At 42.4% G+C, this 23524-nt stretch overlaps 1 protein-coding gene across 1 annotated transcript in view; it reads left to right on the top strand.

Moving 5' to 3' along the window:
* Positions 1 to 3028: 3028 nt before the first annotated feature.
* The window catches only part of LOC129711235 (AP-1 complex subunit mu-1), an 80615-nt gene continuing 60119 nt past the window's right edge, over positions 3029 to 23524 (top strand). Inside the window, exons 1-5 of the mRNA XM_055658746.1 lie at positions 3029 to 3223; positions 12204 to 12360; positions 17080 to 17147; positions 18763 to 18893; positions 21798 to 21945. Coding sequence (XP_055514721.1) covers positions 3182 to 3223; positions 12204 to 12360; positions 17080 to 17147; positions 18763 to 18893; positions 21798 to 21945 — 546 coding nt within the window. The 5' untranslated portion in view covers positions 3029 to 3181. The remainder of the gene's footprint in view (positions 3224 to 12203; positions 12361 to 17079; positions 17148 to 18762; positions 18894 to 21797; positions 21946 to 23524) is intronic.

Genomic DNA, 23524 nt, shown 5'->3' with positions numbered 1-23524 from the left:
CTTAGGCATAACAGTTTCCACTCTTTATAGCTGAAAAACCAAACGTTTTGAAATAGGTTTTATTTGAATTATGACCATGCAAGCTTATTGGAAGAATGAGTGGCATATCTAGAAAGGAAGTGCCAGAATTGCACAATAGGTTTTTTTAAAAGGAATTGTGAAATAAGCTGTTGGGAGTTGAGTCTGATTATGTGATGTTGGGCAACTGTGTCACTGGGGATATAAATCTGTGAACATGGAAGAGTTAAGAAGGTTGTGAATCTGAGTATCCTGTCTGTGGGATATTTGCCTCATTGTGACTATATGAAGAGTGATTGCACCTAACTGTACTAATTTAAAATGTATTTAGGGAGGCACATTAACGTGCAGGCAATGAAGGAATATGGATCATGTACAGGCAATGAAGGGTCAAAAGTCATATATCTCTGCTGTGCTGTTCCATGTTCATTGACTGAAGTGTATGGGGATGTCTCGAGCCCTATAATTACAAAAGCCTCTTATTCTCAATGTGTTATTTGCATTTTCCTTGTTCTGTGATTCAATTTGGTGGACAGTTCTATTGTGGTCATCAGACGGGACTTTGAAGAACAATTTTCGGGCTCCATGATTTAACTGCTCTCTCATTCCTAGTTACCTCGGGTAATCTTTAGGCCTTCTGCTTTATGTGCCTCAACAACAATAATACTTTTTCAAAATGATCCCAACACATGTCACTGATGAATGGTCAAGTATTATTTCTTACAGGAACCTTCACCCCAACCAAGCTGCAGGTCTTTCTTTTAATTGCATCTTCATTACTCTTAATTTAAGTATTTTTAGTTTAGAGACACAGCGCGGGAACTGGTCCTTCGGCCCACCAAGTCCACCCCGACCAGCGATCCCTGCACATTAACACTATCCTACACACACTAGAGACAATTTATATTTATACCAAGAAAATTAACCTACAGACTTTGGGGTGTGAGAGGAAACCGAAGATCTTGGAGAAAACCCACGCGGTCATGGGTAGAGCATACAAACTCCATACAGACAGCACCCGTAGTTGGGATCGCACCCGTAGTTGGGATCAAACCTGGGTTTCTGGCACAGTAAGCATGTAAGGAAGCAACTCTACTGCTCTGCCACCATGCCACCCCAAAAGTGCGACTACACCACAATCGGCATGAGCAGAATAGCATTGGCTTTCAGCCAGAGGTTCGTAGCACCCCTGACAGAAAATTGTGGTTTGACGGTAACAGTCCAGAGACTTGAACACAAAAATCTGGACCGTCTGATCTTACACTACACAATTGGAGATGATATTGTCTGGCAAGACAGCAAATGCTTATTTCTTAATCAACTTCACAAACTGGATCATCTCATTACTGTTTGTAGGGGTTCTCTGTGAGTAAATGGCTGCTTCAAATACACATGAAGACTGACCCAATTTCAAGTGCATAATGTCACTAGAACATTTAAATTCAAGAGAATGGCAAGACAGATTGAGAAATTAGATGAACTAGCATTGGATGTCAAAAAGAAAAGAGTACAAGTTTCCAAAGGTTCACTGCCCTCTGAGAAGAAATGTTTCCTCATCCTAATTCTAAATGAACTACCATGAATTATGACCTATAGTTTGAGACTTGGAACTGTCATCCCTACATGCAGCTTGCTAAACTCTTTATTTCATAGGTTTCCGTGAGGTTATCTTTCATTCTTCTAAACTTCTATAGTGTATTTATTAGGTTAGGAAACCAAAATTGCATGCACCAGATGCAATCTCACCAAGGCCTCATTAAGACATCTTTATTCAAATCATGATGAAGGCCAACGTAAGATTTGCCTGCCAAATCATATACTGCACCTGCAGCTTGGCCTTAAGTGAATTGTATACAAGAACATTTAGGTCCCTTTGAACATTATACAAATCACCATTTAAAAAGTTATCTGCTTTTCTATTGTGCATCAAAGTGGACAATTTTACATTTTCCCACAATAAATTGCATTTGCCATGTTTTCACCTACTCCTCAGCTCCTGTGGATATGGGACAACTAAAGGGTGTATGTTGTGGATGTGGGACTTGGACATATACACTGTGCATGTATCACTGAGCCAGGCACAGATGCACAATGTGGATGAGGGACTGAGTCAGATACACGGTGCACCCTGTGGAGGAATATTAAGGCAAATGCATTTCGTTGTCTCTGTACTGTACACTGACAATGACAATTAAATTGAATCTGAATCTGAAGGAAGAGCAGGAAGAATTACGATCTACCCTGTGGATATGCGGTAGTCCCTGTGGATGTGGGGCTTGGACAGATACAGGTGCACTCTGTGCATGGGCACATGCACCATGTGGACGACGGACAGAGCCAGATACACGATGCACCTTGTGGTGAACTAGAGAAAGCTACGTGTCTTGCCTGTGTATTTGGGGAGGTAAATTCACCCATGTGAATGTGATGCTAGGTCAGTTACATAGAAAATCAGTGCAGGAGTAGGCCATTCGGCGCTTCGAGCCTGCACCGCCATTCAATATGATCATGGCTGATCATCCAACTCAGTATCCTGTACCTGCCTTCTCTCCATACCCCTTGATCCCTTTAACTCCCTCTTAAATATAACCAATGAACTGGCCTCAACTACCTTCTGTGGCAGAGAGTTCCAGAGATTCACCACTCTGTCTGAAAAATGTTTTTCTCATATCGGTCCTAAAGGATTTCCCCTTTATCCTTAAACTGTGACCCCATGTCCTGGACTTCCCCAACATCGGGAACAATCTTCCTACAGGCGCACTCTGTGAATATGGGGATGAGTACAAGTACAGAAACAGATTTGGTTCACTCCTCTATCACATTTGCTAGTTTTATTTGATCTACCTCTGCCCTCTTTCACTACAGCGTGACTTGCTCATCGTGCGAGATGTCCAGTCGCAGCTCACGTTAAGTCCATTCCTCTGACCACAGGATGCATCCACATCTGCCACGTGATGGGGGCGAAGGGTGCCTCGCCGGCCCTGGCCAACCACAACGCGCCTTGTTGCTCGGTTTGCGGAAGTGACGGTACTGTTATGGTGACGCTGCGGCCCGGGTAGCTGGAGCGAGTTCTGGTTTCCTTCCCTTTCCTTTCTCCGGTGAGCGCTTGTCCGGGAGGCGCAGATCGTGAGGTGCGGCCGGGCGCTGGACAGCCGGCGGGAAGATGTCGGCCTCAGCCGTTTATGTGCTGGACCTGAAGGGGAAGGTAAGGAAGCGCAGTGCATGTGCGGGCTGGATCCTCCAGGCCCCAGTGGAGGGGCTAGTACCACCCATCCCACCGTGCCCACACCCCACCTACTCCGTCCCCGTGTCCCCAACTCAGCGTCCTTTCATCTTACATGCCACCTTCCCCGCCCATCTGTCCCCACATCCACCCACCCCCATCTCACTGTCCCCACATCCCACATCCCATCCCACGGTGCCCCCATCCCACCTACATTGCCCCTATGTCCGCATAACCCCCCCCACAACCACCCCTCTGTCCCCACATCCCACCCCCACCCCACTGTCCCCACATCCCATCCCACGGTGCCCCCATCTCACTGTCCCCACATCCCATCCCACCTACATTGCCCCTATGTCTGCATATCCCACCCACAACACCCCACAGTCCCACTCAAGTCCCACTATCCCCACATCCCACTTACCCGCCCCCCCTACTCCCCCACACCACACCCCACCCCAACCAACGCCCCCACATTCCACCCCAACTCAAAGTCCCCATATCCCACCCAGCTGTCCCCATATCCCACCCACCTCCATCCCACTGTCCCCTCATCCCACCGCACCCCGACGTGCTCACATGGTCCTCCTCCCCAGTCTCCTCGCTGCACCCCAGCCCGCCTCCATCTGTACTATCCTACCCCTTTCCTCTGTCGTGTCAAATATAATTTGTTTTAAAGTGAAGGCTAAGGTAAGGCAATGTGTGAGAATGCATAGGAGGTGCATACTTAAAAAAGGACTATGGATTTAATTATTATTGAACCAGATGGATTTATGACAATCTGAGACCAGCTTTTATAGCTGCAATGTGACAGGATGTAGGGAGTGAGCCTTGGTATGTGACCATAAAATAGGTAAAGTATTCATTGGGACAATTTTGGGATTAGAATTTGCTTGATTGGAATTGTGTGTAATCCAGCTCAAGTAGGTTAAATGGGGGCAATGAGTAAGGTAGAATAACAGGTTTAAAATGCCAGGTCAGACGAGAGAAGAGTCACAATATGGCACCTTCCATTACCTTTAGTTTTCTCACTCTGGTGCTCCCAGGAATGTGTGTACAATAAGGTTTCTGCAGATCTCCTGTACCTTGGGATGATTGGAGTGGACTGAGCAAAGGTTTTCACCTTCATCCAGCCAGATAATTGCAGTGGATTGATTTGATTGCCTCGATTTGGGAAATACGGCTTCCCCATATGTGGCTAGTGGGAAGCTTGTTCCATGTGGATATTAGTGTTGTGCTCCACTGACTGTCTTGTGGTCAGTGGGAGCAGGCAGTGGGTTGATTCAGTTATGTTCCAGGATGTCATCTGTCTGAATTGTGCTGTTTGTAGGATCATAACATGCATGCGTTGATATTTTATTTCTGTGTTACAACAATGACATCAGCCTTGAAACACTGCAATGTGTCTGAGGTTTTGAGTGATGCTATAGGGGGAAAAATATATATATATTTTATATACGGGGCACCTATTACCCAAGGGTCAATGATCTACAATTACCTTTGTTAGTATGGTACAGAGAATAAACCAGTTTACACAAAGTGCAATAATGTAGCCGTGAAGTTACTGTAAACAGCAAGACTTCTGGAGCAATGATTCCAAACATGGGTTCAAATCCCACTGTGACGGCTTTAAAATTTAACTTCAAACAAATCTACAATTTAGAACCAAAAGCAGGTGTCATAAACTGCTGGTTCACTAATATTCTTCAAGGAAAGAAATCTCCCTTAGCTGATCTATTCATTATGCTACTTCTGTACTACCTATATGGTTGGCTCTCAATTACCTCTGTTTGAGACAGTGGATAATAAATGCATATGTCTACCTGCATGGGCAGACTGATCCTTAGTTTAATACCTAACTTATGTTCAACAATTTCTGAAGCTTTGCAACAAATGAATAGGTAATGGCCATTCAGCCACTGGAGCCATTGTTCATCATTTATAGTTTTATACCAAGCACAAAGTTTGCTATCTGTGAAACCAGAGTGATCAATGCTGTCTTGCAGGTTTTTGAGACATGTACTACGATACGATATGGTAATGACACGATAGAACTTTATTTATCCCAGGAGGGAAATTGATCTACCAACAGTAATAAAACACAAAATACATGAAACATGAAATTAAAGTAACAAGTGGGAAGGATTGAGGATGTGCAAAAATTGGTGGGTGGGGGGAATCAGTCTACCCCATGACAGAAGGGGGAGGAGTTGTACAGTTTGATAACCACAGAGAAGAAGGATCTCCTATGGCATTCTGTACTGCATTTTGGTGGAAGTAATCGGTTGCTGAAGGTACTCCGCAGATTGACCAGTGTGTCATGGAGAGGGTGAGCAGTATTGTCCAAGATGCTCCGCATTTTGAAGAGCATCGTCCCCTCCAAGACCACTTCCCATGAACCTAACTCCGCCCCCAGGACGGAGCCAGCCTTCTTGATGAGTTTGTTAATCCTATTGGCGTCCGTGACCTTCACACTGTTGCCCCAGCACACGACAGCTGGTGATGGCAGTCGCTACCACCGATTAGTCGAACACCTGGAGCCTCTTACTGCAGAGCCTTCTCAAAATGTGCAGCGGCTCTGTCCCTTCTTGTACAGGCCCTCAGCGTTCCTGGACCAGTCCAGTTTACTGTTTAGGTACACTCCAAGGTATTTGTGCTCCCTGGTAAACTGCACATCCACACCATTGATAGAGACAATGGTGTTCCTCTCCTAAAGTCCGCTACTAACTCCTTAGTCTTGTCGGTGTTGAGCTGCAGGTGATTCAGTCCACACCACTCAACAAAGTCATTAACTACACCTCTCTATTCAGCTTCCCTCCCCTCACTGATGAACCCACAATTGCAGAGTCATCTGAAAACTTCTGCAGGAGGCGGGAGTCCAAGTTATATCTGAAGTCCGAGGTGTAGATGGTGAACAGGAAGGGAGAGAGGATTGTCCCCTATGTTGCTCACTACCGTATCCGAGACACAGTTCCATAGCCTGACATATTGTGGTCATCCAGTCAGGTAGTTGGTGATCCAGGACACCACCTGCATCTTTGTCAGTTTGCTCCCGAGCAGTGCCAGCCGGATGGTGTTAAAAGCCCTGGGGAAGTCAAAAAACATGACCCTCACAGGGCTTACCGGCTTATCCATGTGAGCTTAGGAAAGATGGAGCAGCCCCCCATCTTTGTTTGGTAAGCAAACTGCAGGGGGTCCAGGTTGGGTTTAGTCAGGGGTCGCATCACATCAAAGGAACCCTCTCCAGGACCAGCCTCGGGTTGAAGATATGCTGGAGTACTCCACACAACTGGCTGGCACACGCCTTGAGTACCTTAGGCCTGACACCATCGGGACCCGTGGCTTTGCCTCGGTGGAGTCTCCTCAGCTCTTTCCTCGCCTGGTGTCAGAGATTGTGGGGAGAATGGCGTTAGGAGGGAGAGATAGATCTGTCATGATTGAATGGCGGAGTAGACTTGATTGGCTGAATGGCCTAATTCTACTCCTATTCCTTATGAGCTGCTCAGCCTTCATGGTCAGGTGCGACAAAGAAAGGGCAGAGGAAGTGGACATCTCTAAGTACTGGATGGTACACAAAAATGCTGGAGAAACTCAGCGGGTGCAGCAGCATCTATGGAGCGAAGGAGATAGGCAACGTTTTGGGCTGAAACCCTTTAGGTTTCAGCCCAAAACGTTGCCTATCTCCTTCGCTCCATAGATGCTGCTGCACCCGCTGAGTTTCTCCAGCATTTTTGTATACCTTCGATTTTCCAGCATCTGCAGTTCCTTCTTAAACTCAAAGCACTGGATATTTGGTCTTTGCAAAATCCTGCAATAAGTGGACCAATGTCTCCCAGGCCAGCATCTCAAGGAATGTGGTTCTAATGACATTTTGTCAGCATCGATTGACAGGCCATGTCTTTTGCACTCTTGATACCAGACACCTGAAATACAAAAGCTGTTCTGAGATTTATCATTGTAAGGGATTATCAGGTGGACACTTAACTATTTGAAGATGGTTTTGAAGCCACCCCGATAAATCGTGGGAAACCATAACTTGTGGAAATGGTGGATCATGACCACTTAAAATGAGGATGGAGAAATGGGGATGGCATCAAGAATCTCAAGTGCATGTGTCAGGTGGACACAGAAAGCCACACAGAAATCTAGAATTAACATCGGCAGGTGTGCACAACCTTTCACGTTTTCCATTTGCCTGCCCCGTCAAGCGAGGCTGTGGGTCCCATATTGGCCTCATCAACCAGGTCAAAGTCCACAGAACTGGAGTCAGCCTGAGTAGAAGAGAGCCTTTCTGTTGGCTGGGTTGGATCTTAATTCTGTATCTTTTAATATCCATTTCTAAAATTAATGATATTGTAAGGTTTTAGTTCAACGGTGCTTTATTGTCACAAAGTGCAAAGTGAAATTATTTTCTTACAAACAGTCCAAGAGAGTATCACCATACCACCCCTGATTAGCATTTGTACAGAAATAGTCTATTGAGCCCCCATGCACGAGGTGACATGTTAGGTGCCATTTTACAAGTCCAATCCACGCTCCAGTCTCACCAAATGCTTGGCAAAACATATTCTAAATTTCTGCAAATATTTTGAAGACTTGAAGCAGTCTGACGACAGGACCCTTTGGATACTGGGCAACTGGAATGAACATTTCGGGTCAATTACCTTTCATCAGGGGATCCTTTGTAGATTTAGCTTTTACCTTCAACACTTTATAAATGAATGTACTATTGTCACTGTATTTTGAAGTATTCTGTATCTAAACATGTCAGTATTTTTCGATGGATCATTTTAGTTTAAAGTGTTATTTGGTTAACCAATATTTTGTATTCGAGTAACACGTATTATTTCAGAAAATCCTGCAAATTTCACTGTTGCTTCTGGAAAATGAGAGTTCACTTTATGAACTTTACTAAAAAATGGATTGGTACACATTATGAAAGAACATGCAGCACATTTTGACCCTCCACTCAAGACTGTGTCTGGATATTTGAGAAGAAAAGGCTGCTAGCAATTATCTTGTTGACGGCAGTCTGCAAGACATTAGACTTGGAAACTGTTATTGCCGTACCGATGGATCTTAATCGGCCTGTGACACTAAATTAAAGGAATTGCAGAACCTTTCCAGACTCTGGTCAAGCTTCCATCTTTGACTTGCACTGTTAGATTAACTGCTTTTCACCCTGTGAATGAATAAATGCAGTGGCTGGCACAGAATTACTGATTTCGAATTACTTCAAAATAAATTATGCAATGCATTGAAATGTGTTCTGTCAGTTCTTTTTATTTTGCCATCTCACTGCTGTATATGGTTCTAAAGAAGGAATTTGTAAGGTGTATTACTTTGGAATAAATGGTTTGGGAGCTACAACTGCTGTTTGAATGTGGTAATTCAGATACATCAAGTTATTAGAAGCCAAACTGTATAGATTGAAATTGGCTGGTAGATACATTGTTAGATAAATTGAAGCTATAAAGGGGAAGAGCATGAGAACCAAGATTATAGGTTCTAAGCAACAACACCTGAGGCCTGAAGAGACATGGCCAATGTGGTTTTGAACTAAATACAAAAAATCAAATAGTGGGCTAAGCAACAGGAATAGAGGAGAGGGGACACAAGAAAATGCAGATGCTGGAATCTTGAGCAAGAAACAGTGCTGAAGGAACTTAGCAGGTCAGGCAGCATCTGTGGAGGGAAAGGACAGACAATGTTTCGGATCCACTTTGTAAAAGGGTCCCAGGCTGTCATCTGTCTATTCCCACCACAGATTCTCTGACCAGCTGAGTTCCTCCAGCAATTTATTTTTTTGGAATAAACAAGATGTTCAAAGGACCTAGGAATGACAAAGGAGGATATGGACAATTATTCCATTGGTTAAGCAGAGAATCCCTCCAGCCATTTCAGTAAATGGAAGTGTAAGAAATAGTCTAAATAGATGTTGATGCTGAGAGGATAGTATGTGAGTTTGAAGGTTTCCAGGCACATTTGCATGATAGTTTTTTGCACGACCAGAAAATGCACAGATCAATTGGGTGTTTCTTAATTCTCATGGAGAGAATTTCCCTCTCATTTTCCTGTGTTTGTATATTATGCACAATGTTGTAACATCTCCTGCATTTCAAGGAGTTGTTTGCATTAGGAACATTTGGTGATGGCCTCTTTGTAAAATGCTGTACCGCAGTTGATCATGTTTTTAACAATACTGTAAGAAATTATCATTAACAGAATCTTTGTTCTTTCATAATTCTACAAATGTAATTTAATATTTCAAAATCTGCTGATTTTTACTAGATCTTTGTTGCCTGCTTTTTTTTTGCGTTGAAGCCTCCAATGATTGCCTGCTTCGCTGCAAAAGGCAAAGCCAGGTCTCTCTGAATTACTGTTCGGCTGCAAAATAGGCTGCTCCTGTGGGTGAGGTGTTTTTAAAGGTTATCACACAAAGACAAGACACAACAAATTAACTTAAAAATGTTCAATATTTTACTGGAAAAACACAAGAAAATTAATCGGAATGAGATGCATTCCTTTATAGAATTGCCGGTAATTCATTTTATTATCTTGTGTAAACAGTTGTCTTTAATTTGTTGCGCATATTAATGTAATCTGCTATCCAAATTTGTGGTTAGCCTTAATTATATTAAATGCACAAGCAACCCACGCTGAGCATGGCTGTGGACTGAATATCTGGCAGAATATCATCTGTGGGAAATGTTTAAGCCCTCACCATTGTGGGTTTAAACCTGTTTTCATTTAGGCTACCTGTTTACAGAAGCATGCTATCTGAGTACAATTTTTTTGTGTAAAAGCACCTGAGCAAATCTAAATATGAAAAGTCCAAAGCAAAATACTGTTAAAATTGGAAAAATGTTCAGAGTACTCATCAGGTCAGATGGCACCTGTGGGGATAGAAAGAGAATAAATGCTTCTGGCGAGAGGGAAAAAAAACTCCATGGGTTTTGGGTTACTTTTTGTGAGATCTGATTAAGACGTAGGTCTTTAACAATGGGGGTGACTGTTCATCTGAGACGGACCCACCAGGGGGATGCCATAATGGGGCAATACCTGAATGGAGTATATAACTTGGGCTTTTGTTCAACTGTGTGCTGGTCACAATACCTCTGTTGTTATTTGGACATACTATGAATCCAACAAGGTCGTATGATGCTCTTCATATATCCCAGCCCTTGGGATAAAAAAATCTATCCACTGAACCCATGCCAGGTTAACATGCCATAAGTATAGTGGGTTCCATGGTATCAATGGGAGAGATCAGTGCTGGGGAGGGGAGGAGCCAAGTAAAGTGCTGGAGGAAGGCTTAATTTTAGAAGATTTACAAAGACAAGATAGGCCGGTGGACCGAACAACAGTGGAAAAGTTATTGGAAGTGATTCTGAGTGACAGGATCTGCCAGCATTTGCAGTGTGCTGTTATATTTGGAACGCATCCTTGTAGGGCACTAGTGTTGAGAATTATCGTGAAGGATGTTTTTATTGCATATCTTCACTATCATTCATGGGTTAAGAAGTCGAGGATCTAATTGCATGAGATTTTACTGACACCACTAGATCCAGGAGTTTGGATAGGATTATGGTAAACAAGCTGGGTGTTTAGTCAGCAATTAGTAGTGTAATGTAGGTGTCCTTGTTATCCTGATGATTCATGGATGTGTGAACGACCAGGAAGACCTTTTGCAAGTGTAGGTAAACTGCAGTGAATCAAGATGGTCTGGGAGGCTAGAGTTAACATGTATCATGGCCAGCCTCTTGAAGCTCTTCACAATGGTGGATGTCAAAGCTGTTAAGGCACGCTGCCTTGTATTTCTTTTACACTGGGATGATAGTAGCCAACTTAAAGGTGGCAAACTTGGAATGGAGTAGGGAGAGATTAAAGATATACGTGAACAGTCCTGCAAGCTGGTTGGTGCAAGTCCTGAGCACGTGGCCACGGACTCGATATGGGCCAGTTGCTTTTCCTTGGGTTCAATCTAAGGAAGGCTGATTGAACATCTTCAACCAATGGTACAGAGGCACCCAAGACTGACAGGATGGATGACATTCCAATAATCCTCAATACGTATAGATCACATATAGAATGCATCAAGCACATTTGGGAAAGATGTGTTGTTGCCAGCTAAATTGTCTGACTTCATTTTGTAGTTCATTATTACTTGCAAGTTTTGGCACAACTGACAGGTGGCCATCCTGGGACTCCAGCTTAAACTGGAATCTTCGATTTGGACCTGGAAATATTTAAACATCACAAATTGGGACCATGTCGGTGGTAGTATTCCCATGCAATGTAATCATTTTTTCCATCCACCTGCGTGTGGAGCAATCTAATCGGTTTAGCTCCCCGTCCTTTCCACTAATTATTTCTCCTCCTGCCTGAGCAGTTCTCTCGTGAAAACTTTGATAGATTCTTACAGCATCATCGCCGGCAGTGATTGCTAGATCCTGATCATTCTTTCCTTACGTTTTTTGCACCATATTTTTGCTGATCACTAAATCTGGGGGGTTTGCACATCACTTATTAAGTTGCCTTTCAAACGATTTTGCACCAAAGGAAAAGATAAATCTCAGCCTCTCATCTAATTTTACAGCTGAAATCTCCCAGACCTGAAGTTATTCTAGTAAATGTTTCAGCTTTCTCTCTACAATCTTCACATTCTTCCTAAATTATAATGACCTAATAACTGGGTTGTGGCCTAATCAGTGTTTAATAAAGGATCAGCCCGTTACCTTTTGACTTTCTAGGTGATAGAGATTGTAGTTTGGGAGGTACACTCCCTTTACTGCCTTCATCTCGTAGGACAACATGATGAATGTGCAGTAATATGTGCTTACTCTGGTGTAGAATGATTTGTGTTGTCAATGGTGCTTTAGAAATAATGAAATTAACAAAGTCATGGCATTGCTTTCCAGTGCATGTCGCAATATTGGAAAATGTGTCTTTTGTTTCACAGGTCTTAATTTGTCGGAATTATCGAGGAGATGTGGAGATGTCAGAAATAGAGCACTTTATGCCCATTCTGATGGATAAAGAAGAGGAGTGTTCTCTGACGCCCATCTTGTCGCATGGAGCAGTTCGATTCATGTGGATTAAGCATAACAACCTATATCGTATCCTTAAACTGTTTTGAGCATTTGTCTTAAGGATCTAAAACTAAATAACTGCACATGAAGAATGTGTTGGTATTTAGCGGATGCTATCAGACGTGTCGCAACTGTTCCCAATTTTCAAGAAAACCTGTGACATGACGTTACTTGTTTTAAATTGCGGTGGGAGGGGGGGGGGGTGTTCGACCCTGACTATGGGTGTTGTCTGTACGGAGTTTTACATTCTCACTGTCGTAAAGAATAGGATTAGTATTAGGTCATCAAGTCTACTCTGCCGTTTAATCATAGCTGATTTATCTCTCCCTCCTAAGCCCAATCTCCTGTCTTCTCCCCATAACCTCTGACACTTGTACTAATCAAGAATCTATCTATCTCTGCCTTAAAAATATCCACTGACAAGCCGTCTGTGGTAAAGAATTCCACAGATTGACCACCCTCTGACAAAATAAATTTCACCTCATCTCCTTCCTAAAAGAATGTTGTTTAATTTTGAGGCTCTGACCTATTGACCACACTATTGGAAACATCCTCTCCACACCAACTCTATCGAAGCCTTTCACTATTCTACATGTTTCAATGAGGTCCCCCCGTCCCTCCCCCCATTCTTCTAAACTCTAGCGAGTACAGGCCCAGTGCTGACAAATGCTAATCATAGGTTAGCCTGCTCATTCCTGGGATCATTCTTGTAAACCTCCTCTGGACCCTCTCCAGAGTCAGCACATCCTTCCTCAGATATGGTGCCCAAAATTGCTCACAATATTCCAAAGGTGGCCTTACCAGCACCTTATTGAGCCTCAACATTACACCCCTGTTTTTGTATACAAGCCCCCTTGGAAATAAATGGTAGCATTGAGTTTTTGCTTTCTTTACTACTTCTCTGCCCACTCTCCCAAACTGTCGAAGTCCTTTTGCAGAGTCCCTGCTTTCTCTACACTACCTGCCTCTCCACCTATTTTCGTATCATCCACAAACTTTGCCACAAAGCCTTCAATCCCTTTGTCCAAATCATTAATATACCCACTGTGACTGCGTGGGTTTTCTCCGGATGCTCCGATTTCCTTCCACACTCAAGACGTACAGGTTTGTAGGTCAATTGGCTCTTGTAAAATTGTAAATTGAACCTAGGATGTAGGATAGTGTTGGTGTATGGGGGTGATAGCTGGGGGTGCAAACTCAGTGAGCCAATGGGGCTGTTTTGCATAGTAGCTCTAAAATCTCTAGTCTAAAAGCAAGCAGTACAGGAAAGGACAAATCAAAAATTATGGCTGAGGAAACCTGCACCCTGAATACTGCAGGGTGATCATATATCACAGATCAGTCTGAGGAAGGCTCTCGAGCCAAAATGCCACCCATTCTTTCTCTCCAGAAATGCTGCGTGTCCTGCTGAGTTACTCCAGCATTTTGTGTCTAGCTTCAATTTAAACCAGTATCTGTAGTTCTTTCCTACACACCCTGAATACTAGTTTGTAATTGCTTTAGTGGGTTGTACTGTTTGTATTTGGTAACGATCAGGGTAAAAGTGACACATCCAAACATCTGTCACAGATGTATGAACTCACAATGCAGCCACATTTCAAATATAACAGTAGCTCAATATTTAAATCAATATTGTATCTGTTGTATAATATGATTCCATGAAAATAAACAAAAGATTAGTATTGCACAGTAAATGGCTGTTCTCTCCAATTTCTTGCTCTGAATTGCATTTCGGTTCCACTTTTTTGCTCAATCTGCAATGTCAGCTCTTCAAGTATACTTCATGAGCCACATTGCCTCTTCTCCATGGTCATGCAATATCTCTACACTCATATATTTATGCAGTTCCCTCTTGAAGCTGACATTTAAACCTGCCTCCACCAATGTAGTGCATTCCAGACTCAAATTGTACTGTAAATGACAGCAGAGGCTAGAGGTTAAAGATGTTTGCTTGCAGCAAAGAAAATGAGACAGATGTTATCTTTGCATTTGAGGATAATCCTATAACAGCGAGCAGTTTTTGGTAGACACAACAGTTTAACAATCAGCCACACAGTGCTGGAGTAACTCAACGTGTCAGGCAGTATCACTGGAGAACACGGATAGGTGGCATTTTGGGTTTCCCTCCTCTCTTTCACTTTTCTTTCCTACAATCAGTTTGAAGAAGGATCCCAACCTAAACATCACTATTCATGTTATCCAGAGATGACGCCTGTCCTGTTTGTAAACCAGCATCTGTAGTTCCTTGTTTCTAGTCTAATGATCAGACTCAGTTGGCAATGCATCCTACTGTGGCCTATGTCCATTTAAGTCTTGAAGGACTTGGGGTGGAGGATTTAAATGGGTCAATAAGAGAGCAACCAAGGTACGTGCAGTGGGTGGACCGCTTTGCGTGCATTTTTGAAAAAATGATGTGGATGAAGAAATAAGACCAAATATCTAAATTTTTTTGGCAATATGAAGTTAAAAGTTAAACAAATTGTATAGCCAGGATCAAAATGTTGAAAACAATATTGAAGGATTAGGTGAAAGGGCAAAAATGTGCCTGATGGTGTTCAGCCTGAGTATGAGATCATCCACAGTGGACATGATGCAAGGAGTAGGGTATTTTTTAAGAGATGTGAACTTTGCTGCAGGGAACTGACAGTCAAAAAGCTGGGTGGATGAATATGGTGGACAGAAAAAAATTAATGGGCAAATGCAGTGTTGATCTTTATTTCAAGAGGATGGGGATTACATTCTGTGTCCATTGCAGAGGAAGAAATTATATTCCATTTTCTAATTGTCTGTCTCCATATGAAGCACGGCCTTTAATTCTGGGTAACACATCCAATAAATCGTTTATTGTCCTTTGAGGGGTACAGTGCAAACCTGCCAGCTTGTTATTGAGCCTGATATAATAAAGAAAAACACAATGCTGCAGTAACTTGGCATTGCTGGAGAACATGGATAGGTGACCTTTTGGATCTGGACCCTTCATCAGACTGATTGCTGGGGGATGGGGAAAGAAAGCTGGGAAACAGGAGGGGCAGGACAAAACATGGTTGGTAATAGGTGAACACAGGTGGGGAGGAGGAGGGGGGAGGAGGTTCTTGACAAAGGCCAGGGATGAAAAAGCAGATGTAAGACTGAAAATGAGAGTCGTGAATTGTCAAGCTCGGGGATAGAAAAGTTGTGAAATTTATGCCTTTTGTATAAATCAGCATCTGCAGTTATTTGTTCTTGGATAATAAAGTTGCTTTGTCATTGTTTGCATTCTCTTGAATGTTCAATTCAGCATGTCATTCATCAGTACCCCAGTTATTGCCAAAATGTGTTTAATGAAGTTGCATCATAGAAACATTGAAAATAAGTGCAGGAGTAGGCCATTCGGCCCTTCGAGCCAGAACTGCCATTCAATATGATCATGTCTGATCATCCAAAATCAGTACCCTGTTATGGCTTTTCCCCCCATATCCCTTGATTCCCTTAGTGCTCAGAGCCAAATCTAACTCTCATGGTTTTTTTGCATTCATGATTAATGACTTCACCATATGGTGGATGGGGGGGGGGGGGGGGGGGGGGGGGGGGGGGGGGGGGGGGGCTGTGTTCTTGTACCCATTTTATAATTGTATCCTTTTGGTTTATAGTGCCTCATCTCATTCTCCCCACAAAATAATTACTATTTAGCATTTATCTGCATAGAATTTCATGTCACCAATCTGCCTATTCTAACAGCTTGTTTCATTGACGTTGCTAACAATTGTCCTCGCTGCGTCTTCATTTTAATCATCTGTAAAATTGGAAATGATATCCTCTATTTAAATCAAATTATTAAAATATACTAAGAACAGCTGTGGTCCTAATCCCCAATCTTTGGGGAACTAACTGCATGATGGAACTAACTAATCCTCCAGTCCGATTATCTTCTCTTTCCTGATAATTAACCAATTGTTCTATTCATGTGGCTGTGTTGCACTTTGACACTCCATGTATCCTCGTTGATGAAATGAATGCAGGTAAAATGAAGGTATGCTGGATCATTATGAAAGGAAAACAATTTGTTTTTTAGGAATATAGCTGCACAAATTTAGGATTTTATTAAGTACATTCACGAGCCAGAGTGGGGTTTGCAACAAGGTTTCAGTTTCAAGACACTGATGTTGGCTATTTTTTTCAAGATTTATTTACTTAACAGGTTTTAAACTTCCTTTAAACTGCAATTGAAGCTCATGATTCTTGAACGATAATTCGGGCCTCGAGGTTACCACAGCAGGAACAGCCATGCATTATATTAACTATTTTCAACAAACAATGGAAGCTCTTATTGCTTTTGGCCAGGCCTTTATAAATAATATCTATCAACACTCTTGCACGTACTACGTCAGTGATAGCCACATCTGTTACCTAACTCTCAATTATCCATTTTCTGGATTAATTCTTCCAGTGTTGGGAGATTTTAACTGTCAGATATCCTATTGTTTGCCTCTTGGCACCATCAGTCTCTTAGTTGGAGAACTATCTTTCATGGTTGGACAACATCACAAACTAACATAGTTCATGTTTGCCATAGATATTGTATTTCATAATGCCAGTAGCATTCTACCACTGACCAAACAGCGACCTACATCAGTATGATTGTTGCTTGTAGTTCCATGGTATATTTAATAAATTAGATTCAGGGGAAACCGGACTCCCTACAGTTGTGTGTTCCTAAGAATTTATAGCTTGCCACTTTTTAACAGGTTGACCTTAATATCTGTGCAGTTGTCGCAACCTCCAAGAAGAATGCATGTGTGTCGCTGGTGTTTGCCTTCCTGTATAAGGTGGTTCAGGTAAGAACATTAGCTTTCTTCTTTTCCCACAGCCTCATTTCCAGGTTCAGTGATTTATTTCCTGTCTTTAATCCTGCGGTTTTCCTATCTCTGTGCTGAATACCTCAACAAATTTGCTTCTGAGGTTGACTAGCTCATTAGAGGTAGGTAGTTCTCCTCCATCAGATTTGATAGGTTATTCTGATAGGCATTGCCTTTGCAGCTGAAGACCATTGGTCATGAATGCATGTGACATCATCCAGATACTTGACAGCACAACCAAGGGTGGTGTGTGAGAAAGAAAAAAAAAACATTTGCATTTTCATATGCCATTAATGGTGTAATTTCAAAGCAGTTATAGAGTCATACAACGTGGACCCAGGCCCTTTGGCCCAACTTGCCCATCACCAACCAGCATGTCCCATCGACACTAGTCGAACCTGCCTATGTTTGACCCATATCCCTCTAAACCTGTCCTATCCATGTAACTGTCTAAATGTTTCTTAAAGGTTGTGATAATACCTGCCTCAACTACCTCCTCTGGCAGCTTGTTCCATCACCCTTTATATGAAAATGTTATTACTCGGGTTCCTATTAAATCTTTCCCCCCTCACCTTAAACCTATGTTCCCCTACTCTGGGGAAGAAACTGTGCATCTACCCAATCTATAACTCATATTATCATGAAGACTAGTACAGTTAATGAACCTCTTATAGTCACTTCTGTTAAACAAGCTTTCACAGAGCCCAAGGTGATTACACACCAAAAAATAATTCCTCTGTTACAAATGGGACTGTGGGATCTTTTGTATCCACCTGATAAACCAGATAGTCTAGCTGTGCAATTCCATCCAAAAGATGGTACTTGCGGCAGTGCAGCACTGCCTTAATAGTGCACTGGGGTATCATATAATTTTGTGCTTTGTCTTTGGAGTGGGACTTTGAAATGGCCCCTTCAGCTTAACCTCCCCAAGTGCCTATCTACATCTGTCCAATTTAGCTACGTTTGACCAATATCCCTCTAAACGCCTTCCATCTATGCACCTGATCAAATGTATTTAAAATGTTGTTATTAACCTACCTCAACTACTACTTGATCTACATAGCATTCTCTTTTCCCCTCTCACCTTAAGCCTGTGCCTTCTCATTCCTGATTCGCCAACGTGGAGGGGAGGGGATCAAAATAACTGCATTTATCCACAACATCTGACACGACAGTCCATTGATCACTGATAGCTTGACGTTACCTTATCTACTTTTAAAGTCAGAGTGGAGTGTGGAAGCAGGTCCTTCGGCCTAACTTGTCCACACCGATCAACATGTCCCATCTGCACTAGTGTCACTTGCCTGCATTTGGCCCACATCCTCTAAACCTGTCCTATCCATGTACCTGTCTAATTGCTTCTTAAACGCTGTGATAGTCCCTGCCTTAACTGCTTAAGTCACAGTTTTCTTCCCTTTTTTGGTAAGAGCGGTCTTGTTTCCTACCTGTGGAGGATTAGAAACTTTAGCTTATGAAAATGCATTCCTTTTGGTTCCTCCCATTCTGAAGACCTCCAGCCTTACCATTATCTTGAGGCCAGCAGCTGAAAGAGACATGCATTGCCTTTAATATCTCTGTCCTCTTTACTTTTCAGGTATTTTCTGAGTATTTTAAAGAACTAGAAGAAGAAAGTATTCGTGATAATTTTGTTATAATTTATGAGCTACTCGATGAGTTAATGGACTTCGGTTACCCGCAGACGACAGACAGCAAGATCTTACAAGAGTAAGTAGGAGGCGTTGCAATAAAATAGTGCTAGAGGGTAAACAATACCAGCCAAATATTTCCAGTAATGTCAATACTTGTTTTATCAGAGGGTTGGTGATTACTATGTGACTCGCTAGTGGATTCTCATTTTACTCCTCCCACTCTGTCACATCTCTGTGCTCCCCTTCCCAGAAGTTTCACGTGAATGGTGTAAGAAAGCAGGGGTAAAGCATTAGAATGGGATGAAGAGGTTACATGAAGGGACTGTGGCCATATTCATTATAATTCGGGAGAATGAATAAATTAGCCCTCTATCCCTCATTTTGACCAAAATGAGAGAATGTCCCATGAAAAAAATAATGTAAAGGCTTGCATGGAATGGCAGTTTAGGGTCAACGCCTCCTTGCTGAAGTGTTCCAAACTCGGGGGATCATATTCTCAGGACATTTAGCACTGAGCTGAGGAAAGATTTGCATGGAATCATGAGAATCTTTTCGAATTCTGCATCACCGAGAGGTGTTGATTCTCAGGAGCAGAGCTAATTCAAAGCTAAGAGCCTTTTTGATACAGGACACGAAAAGAAATGGGAATGATTATTGAGCATACAGCTGAACAATGAAGCTGGCCTGCTATTTTTCCATTTTCCTGTAGCTGACAGATGAGCTGTGCCAGAAAGTGTCATGTAATAGGAAAATTGTAATTGGAAAACCTTGATGTGTAACAGATCCTTCTGACTTGTTTCCACGAATAACCTGGCAAGGAGGCTCAATGTGGAATGTTTTAAAGGAAGAAAGTGCTTTCCTGTTTTCACTTCCCAGAATGCCAATGAAACCAGATGTTGTTAAACAATTTCAGCTTATTTTGATCTCCTTACACTAATTTCTATTCCTCTATTGATGTTTTGGTTGTTGCTAGTATTAAAATGACCATTTTATTTGATGATTAAGCCTTTTCTAAAACAAGTTGCTGCTTGCCAATGAAAATAAATATGAATGAAATGCAGGAATTTATTTCCCATTATATAGTGCTGTTATGGAATAATTATTTGGCTGCCGTTCACATCTGACTGTTTTGCAGTATATTTTGCTGAGACCACCCAGATAGACAGAACTGAATTGTTCAAGGGCCCATTAATAATGGGGATTTTGGCCTTCCATTGTGATAAGCTCAGATCATAGCCTGGGTGACTCAAAGAACAATTCACTTCACTCCACTTGGCCAGAGTGGCTCTGAGAAGTTAAATCATAGAAGCTGAGTGGTTTGGAGGATTGCGGTCCCATCCAGCCATATATTAAGATTGAGCTCATCCATGCAGGATTTGAATTATCACAGCACACAAGGCAATGCGCTCAGCAAAGCTGTAGTTTTTGTCATAAGTTACTTCTATGAACTGGAAACATGCTACATAGGGTAAAAACATTAATAGTTCCTCTGGCTTCACAATTTGCAACTCTTCGACCCACCTGTCTCGTATTATCTGCTGTACTCACAGGTCTTGGTTCCAACCATCTGTCTATCAACTCCCCCTCACCTGGATCCACCTATTATCTGCCAGGCTTTGTCCTTTTTATCCTCTCTTCCAGCCTTCTTCCACCCCACTCTACAAACAGACTGAAGAAGGGTCCCAACCCAAACCATCACCGACCCATTTTCTCCAGAAATGCTGCCTGACCTGTTAGGAAGAATGTGAAGGCCTTGGAGGGGAATGCAGAAAATCTTTACTGGAATGATTCTGGGGATGAGTGATTTGTGTTACTGGGAAGATGATAGAGAATCGAGGGTTGTTCTCCTTGGAAGATAAGAAGGTCAAGGGGAGATGTACAATGAACGCTCATAATAGTGGGGATATGTTGCCAATGATGGAAGAGGCCAGACCCAATTGACAAAAATATTAAGGCAACATATGGAAAAATACTTTCATAGAAAATGGCTACAAGTAGCTGCAGACACTGGTTTACAAAAAAAGACCCAAACTGCTGTAGTAAGCGGGTCAGGCAGCATCATTGGAGAGCATGAACAGATGATGTTTGGGGTCGGGACCCTTCTTCGTTCTGATTGTGGAGAGGAGGGGGCAAGGAAAGAAAGCTGGAAGAGAGGAGGGACAGGTGAAAGTGATTGTGTTCTGGAATGCAGCATTCTCAGGTCAGGTTGGGGGGGGGAGTTCCCCTCCTTCATGAATACCATGTAATCCCATGCTACCTGCTCCATGGTGGGATAGTCAGCGACTAAACCGTCTCCCCCACCTGGTCGGCCAGTTGAGGAGGGGTCTGTGGACCTTCAGCAGGACCAATAATAAGACCTGTCAAAGTGCGGATGAGCTTCTAGCAACCCAACAACCATCCACACTTCAATAGATGTTGAGATCACTGTCGTAAGTAGCATTGTAAGGAATGATGATAAAGCGCACACACACCAAAATCCTATTCTTCCAGCGATGGAAGTCTGCAGGAACTGGAGGTCAGAGATGTGTGGTGTGTCCCTCACCGTTCCCGTTGGAAACCAGCACCACTGCATCACTAACGTTTTCCATGATGATGAATGAATGAATGATGGAATGAATGAATGAATGAATGAATGAAGCATTGAACTGTGTGATGTAGCCTTAGTCAATGTTGCTGTAATGGGGAATTGGATCATTAATTGCAAGACAAACTTGTAAGACCATAAGAAAAGGGACCAGCTGCATTATACTTGCAAAGATCCAGCACAGCATCAAGAGACAAAATAACCTTTTTGGCTTATCTATCCATGGTCTGGCTGTATAATTTTCCACCCTTGCACCTACCAAGTAGCGGCACAATTTCAGCATCCTAGGTTTTGACGGATGGGTTAGCTGCATTCCTGATCTACAGATTGCACATTTAAATTTCTTCTAGTCTATCTAAATTGATCAGCTCCAACCATTCTTCATTCTATTCCCAGGTACATCACTCAAGAAGGTCATAAGCTGGACACTGGGGCGCCCCGCCCACCAGCCACTGTTACCAATGCAGTGTCTTGGAGATCAGAGGGAATTAAGTATCGTAAAAATGAAGTGTTTCTTGATGTTATTGAATCTGTCAACCTACTGGTGAGTTATTGTAAATAGACCCCTGTTAGCATGGAGATGTTGCCATTAATGCACGCCTCCCTTTTCTTTCCTCCTAAAATAATCTCGTGAGCAGCATCACCGAGGAATAGAAATCCTTTTGTCTTCAGTAAATATTATCATTAGCATATAATCAAAACCACTGTAAAGTTTCCGTAAGGGTTGTATGGCAGTGTTGCGGTTGGGCTACTGGGCTAGCAACCAGAGTTCTGGACTACTGTTTCAGACACGCCACTCCAGAAGCTACTGTGGCAGGTGGAGAATTTAAAACCAAGCGATTAGATAAATCAAACTTTCAAAAAAAATCTATAGTAAAGGTAATCATAAAACTACTGAATGTTAATTGAACAAAAATCTCTAGTTCACTAATCTCCTCTGGGGAAGTTCATCTTTGATTCAAATCTAGAATGACACTTGTGATTAAGTGTAATTCTAGATTGTCGATGCAGTTGACTTAATTGCCTCCTCAATTCGTGGGTAGTTAGGGATGGGTGACAAATGCTGGCATTTCATCCTGGTTTTCATCCTGTATCTCTAAACTAAACTATGTGCAAATGTCATCCATGATTGTGTGCCTCAGAACAGCTCCAATGCCAATGCCATCTATATTTTTGCCAGGTGAGGGGGGAGCAGTGGTGCTGATGAGTCAGCGTACAGCGAAGAGGGGGGGGGGGGGGGGGACACCTGGTTGAATGGTGTTGCAACAAAATTGGGAGACCCTATGCTGTTTTTTATCGATGGGTTGGTGGTGGAAAGAGTTCAAGTTTCAAATTCCTAGGAATTTTGTATGACCTGTCCTGGGCCCAGCACATGGATGCAATCATGAAAAATTTGCGCCGTGCCTCTACTTTCTTAGAGGTTTTAAGAGATTTGGAATGTCTCTCAATACTCCTACTGTTTTTATAATTACACACAAGTTTACTCTCAAAATCAATTTTCTCCCTTGTGTTTTTTAATCCTTTATTGCTGGATCCTAAAATGTTCTTATCCTCTTACTTGCCGCCAGCCATGCTGCATGCACTACTTTTCAAGTTAATATTGTCAACACCTTGTGTTCCCTCTATCTAATTGGGATGAATTCCTTCTCAGCTGTTTGATTATCTGCCAAGGTTTGTTTACTGACCTGTCTCTCAGCTTATTTTCTCTTGGACAATTCCATCCTCATTCTATTCTAATTGCCCTTGTATAAGTTGAAGATGGTGACTTTAGTTCTGTGGTGTTCACCATCAAATGAATCTAGAATTTTATCATTTTGTGTTCACTACCTCTGACAGGATCTTCAAGCATAAGATCTCCGGTCCTTCCCCGCTACTTATGAGTGAATCCAAAATAGCCCGTTCTTGCCTTTCTAAACAAGGATGCACTCCAAGGTTTTCTGCACTACCTTTGCAAATTTGGTTTGTTAGTCAATATATAGATTAAAATGTCCTGTGGCAATTGCAGTTCTCTTCAAACATACCCAATATATTTCCCCATTTATGCTCCATCTTATCGAGTAATTATACTTTGGGGACCTACACATCACTCCCACCCATGTCTACTTTTCCTTGCTATTCCTGAT

The sequence above is a fragment of the Leucoraja erinacea genome, chromosome 29 (assembly GCF_028641065.1).
Source record: "Leucoraja erinacea ecotype New England chromosome 29, Leri_hhj_1, whole genome shotgun sequence".
NCBI classification, from domain to species: Eukaryota; Metazoa; Chordata; class Chondrichthyes; order Rajiformes; family Rajidae; genus Leucoraja; species Leucoraja erinaceus.
This window is presented reverse-complemented; position numbering and strand designations above follow the sequence as displayed.